Source organism: Lipotes vexillifer, unplaced genomic scaffold, assembly GCF_000442215.2.
Source record: "Lipotes vexillifer unplaced genomic scaffold, Lipotes_vexillifer_v1.1 scaffold61, whole genome shotgun sequence".
Lineage (NCBI taxonomy): Eukaryota > Metazoa > Chordata > Mammalia > Artiodactyla > Lipotidae > Lipotes > Lipotes vexillifer.
The window spans coordinates 1,232,986-1,237,617 of record NW_006787051.1 but is presented as its reverse complement, the minus strand read 5'-3'; the positions used below and the strand labels follow the sequence as shown (position 1 = coordinate 1,237,617).

The following is a 4,632-nucleotide window of genomic DNA, read 5'->3' as shown; positions in this document are numbered from 1 at the left end:
TGATTCCCTAACCAAGTTCTGAGGGGTCTCTGCCATCATAGATGATTTTGCCCTGACCCCGGCTCTCTGAGTACAGGAATGAAGACGTCAGTATATTCATGGTCTGGCTGAGGAGTCAAACACACACAGATATGCGTGGTTGAGAGTTAGTGCTGCCTTGGAAGATTGAGTGAGGTGCTCCAGGTGCGTTAGGGGCCAATCTGTCTGGTGGGGCGGGGAGGGGGTAGCTGGGGAGGTGGGCAGAAGTGTTTACAGGGAATCCACAGAATTTTTGAGACATAAAAGGTGGGTAGAAAAATATATATACATATACATATATATATTTGTTTGTTTATTTGTTTTCATTGCTACTGCATGTGGGTAAATTATGGGAGGAGATGGAGATCACATCAGGCCACTTTCTGAAGGGTCTTCCTCATATAAAAGGCTGAGATTTGAAGGGGATTTTTGTGGCTGTTGATAATTGATGCCAAACGGCAAAAGCATTCTACATCCATGTGTGTTGTGGGAAGGTCTATGAGACAGCACACAGCAGTAGGAGACAAAACCAGAGGCGAAAGAAGCTGTAATAAAGCCAGTGCAGGAGGCAGACATGATCCACTCCTTCCTCTGTCCCTGCTGTGAGCACAGGGCCCATCCAGGAGTCGAGGCAAAAAGTGCTTGTTGAATCATAAACTGACAAATCATCAAAAGAGGGCTCCCGGGCTTCCCCGGTGGCGCAGTGGTTGAGAGTCCGCCTGCCGATGCAGCGGACACGGGTTCATGCCCCGGTCCGGGAAGATCCCTCCCACGTGCCGCGGAGCGGCTGCGCCCGTGAGCCATGGCCGCTGAGCCTGTGCGTCCAGAGCCTGTGCTCCGCAACGGGAGAGGCCACAGCAGTGAGAGGCCCGCGTACCGCCCCAAAAAAAAAAAAAAAAAAGAGGGCTCCCGAGACAAAAGGCATGGAAGCAGCCATCACTGAAAAGTCGAAAGAGTTTTCACTCACCATGGAGCTGGGAGAGGGAATATTTTAGGCCTCCAGGGTCTGAGAGATGAGGCAGAGGACAAGGGCTGAAAAAGCAGAAAGTCCAGACTCAGGACCTCTGCTGAGCTCTAGCTGGAGTGCAAAGGGGCAACCTCAAGGCCTGAGGGGCTTAGAGTGTCTCAGAGATCCAATCCAGCACCATCGTCCAGGCTTGGGGTCCTCCCTCACCCCTGGGGAGAGCACATTCTAGCTCAGGCTACATTTATCACCCAATCCTCCCCATCAGCTTTTTAGAGAGCTGTTTTCCACTGGCTCATCCTTGCCCTCTTCCCCAGTCCCTTGTCCCATGCTTACCCCCAGCTGCTCCCTCTCAGAAGGGGGAGGTTCGTCTCAAGACAGGGCCAAAAAGGACCACTCACTTGACCAAGTTGACCAAGTGCTTCATAATATAGATAAGGGACCCTCTTCTCTGTCTTCTGACTCAGAGATAAGATTTTCTCTTTTCTGCCAAAACGTAATAAGCCCTCTGTCTGTGCTAACAATCCCTCTAACCATTCGTTCATTCGTCCCCTTAGTTATTCACCAACAAGTATTTATTGAACATAGACACTATTCTAGGCACTGGGACGCACCATCGAACATGAAAGGCAGGATCCAGGCTCTCACAGAGCTGACACTCGAGAAGGGGAGGCAGAAAATGAGCATCAAGCAAATAAATGAACTAGAAGATCTCAGAGTAATAAGCGCTCCGAAAAAAACAACAAAAACAAAAACAGTCAAGTAGTAAGTGCTCCACAACGCCTCTTGGGTTACCTTTCGCAGCATACTTCAGACCAACCACCCAAGGGCCTAGGCCAAAAACCCAGGAAGCATCGTGGACTCAACCCTCTCACTCATTTTTCACATTCAATTATCTGTCCCAAAGCCACGTGTATTCCAATTCTCAGTGACTCTGAAATCCATCTGTCCTCCTCCATCTCCCTGACACTTCATGCAGACACCATCCATCACTTATTGACCAATTTATTGCAGTATTTCCCTGATTAGCGTTCTCTCTCTAGTCTCGTCCTCTTCCTGCACGTCATGCCCCTGCTTAAAAGCGTTCAATGGTTCTCAACAGTTTCTTCAGTCAAGTTCAACGCCCTTAGCCTAGCACGCAAAGTCTTTCCTTATCTGGGTGCTACTGAACCCTTCAGCCTTGTTTCCCTGCACTCACCTGCCCCACGCAGCTTCCACTCAGCCATCACTGCAGATCTACATGTGGAAGTGCTACCTGCCTTTGACCTGCTGCACCCTCACTTAAGGCGCCCTCTGCTTATCGTTCTCTAACTTCTTTGTTCAAAGGTCAGATCAAATGTCACCTCATTTTGGAAGACCCATGGAGTTTTTACAAGGATTACATTGAAAAGATATATGAGGGGCTTCTCTGGTGGCACAGTTGCTGGGAATCCACCTGCCAATGCAGGGGATGTGGGTTCGATCCCTGGTCTGGGAAGGTCCCACATGTTGCCGAGCAAGTGGGCCCATGCGCCAGAACTACTAAGCCTGCGCTCTGGAGCCCGCATGCCACGACTACTGGGGCTCATATGCCTAGAGCCCGTGATCCGCAATGGGAGAGGCCACTACAATGAGAAGCCCGCGCTCCGCAACAAGGGGTGCCCCCCGCAACCCCCCACCCGCCGCTTGCCGCAATTAGAGAAAGCCTGCACGGCAATGAGGACCCAATGCAGCCAAAGATAAATAAATTAAAAAAAGAAAAAGAAAGAAAAAGAAGATACGTGAAACCCTTAGCCCAATAACGGCATTAAGCTTATGTCTTATTTACCTGATGAAATTTCTTACATTTGGGGCAGGCATAATTAGCATATAAATAACGTTCTCCTATTTGCAATGAAACCACGTCAGAATACAGCCTCTGAGGTGGGGAACTTGTCTCCCTCATTGTTTTAATGAAATGGAAATTTTCCTTCTCATTTATGTTTTTGTTGCTTGATACTTGCTATTATCATTTGAGCTCCTAACCATTATTCTTAATGGCCTGGAAGTGATTCTGATGGATCCCAAGATTGGAGACAAATACCTTGAATATATCATCATCCCAACAGAATACACAATAATAATGCACTGTAGTTCCTGGCCCTGAGGGTCGGCTGTTGCCATGTCCAATTTCACGATGTTTCTGGGCACATTTGCAGCCTCTCCCTACACCCAGGGCACTGGGAGAATCCACCAACCTGCCACTCTTCGTGGCAGGGGACCACACACCTCTCTCAACCCAAGGTCTATCTCGAGATGCCCTTCCTGGGCTGACTTCTAACACCACAGCCCTGATCTTCTATGGGGGCTTTAGGAACTCTCTGGGAAAGGGAAAGCTGCTTTCTGAGAATGGATTTTCCTTTGGACACCTGTGCCCCGATAAGGTTTCTCTCCCAGCACATGCCCACAAGAGCACATATCCAGTTCTTACTGGGTCAGACCCCCTACCTGTGTGGGAGCTGTCTCCGAGGGTGAAAGTCCCCAGAAGGGGTAATAAGAGACGCAGTTCTCTTACTTGCATTCAGCAGTGTTCGGATCCTTTTCTCCTCCTCAGCTCCTTGGACTTGCTTTTCTGCCAGCATCTTGTCCTCTGACTCTGTGCACACCTCAGCCTCCCGCAGGTACTCCAGGTAGTCGATCTCCCGCTGGGCACGTTCGACTCTCAGGGCCAGGTTATGGACCGCACTCTTGTACTCACTTGTGTACGTCTGACATCGTCCCAGCATAACGGATATGTTTTTTGAGAACTCTCGGAAATCTTGAATGTATTCTCTCGTTGCTTGGGTACATTTCTGCAGTCCTTGCTTCAGTCAGAAAATAAATTCCCAAATTACTGCCAGTTATTTAACTTGTCCAAATAATATCAACAGCTCTCGTTCACAGGAAAAAGACTTTTAAAATACAGATAGTCAAAAGGGGGGGAAATAAAAATCACCCACAGTTCCTTAATTCAAAGGACTATTGACACTTTAGTGTACAAATCTTTAAAAGTTTTCCCATGCACGTAGTCATACATATATAAACATATTTTTTAATGTGATTTCGCCACATGTATGTTTTATAACATATTTTTAGCTTGCTGATATATCGTGAACATATTTCAATACCAATTAATATGTATCTATGCCATAATTTTAATGACACAATTCCATTGAATTGACATCCCATTATTTATTCCATTAGACTCTTTTTAATGGACATTTATGTAGTTTTCAACGTTCTGCCATTCAAACAATGCTGAAGACAATCTTTGTCTTTACATATTTGTGTATTTCTCTGGTTATTTTCTGAGGATACATTTCCAGATGTGAGCTCCATCCCCAGCACCTGCACAGGGCCTGGCACACGGTCGTACTCAATAAATAAGTAAATGAAGGATGGAAATGGGAGGGGTTGCTGGGTCAAACAGCATGTAGACTTAAAGACCATTTGGCGGTTTACCAAAATGCTCTCCACAAAAGTTGTAAAAATATTAAAATATACTCCAAACAGCAGGATACAAGACTGTTCATTGATGAATGAAAGAGAGAGAGAAAGGTGGGGGGAGAGAGAGTGTGTGAGAGGAACGGAGGGAAGGAAGAAGGGAGAGACAGAAATAGGGAGAGAGAAACAGAAAGGATGAGAGGGAAAGA

General features: G+C 47.0%; 1 protein-coding gene across 1 annotated transcript in view; it reads right to left on the bottom strand.

Annotated features, from left to right (window-relative positions):
- Window positions 1–4,632, bottom strand: part of OLFML1 (olfactomedin like 1) — a 27,032-nt gene that overhangs the window by 20,661 nt on the left and 1,739 nt on the right. Inside the window, exon 2 of the mRNA XM_007459833.1 lies at window positions 3,516–3,804. Coding sequence (XP_007459895.1) covers window positions 3,516–3,804 — 289 coding nt within the window. The remainder of the gene's footprint in view (window positions 1–3,515; window positions 3,805–4,632) is intronic.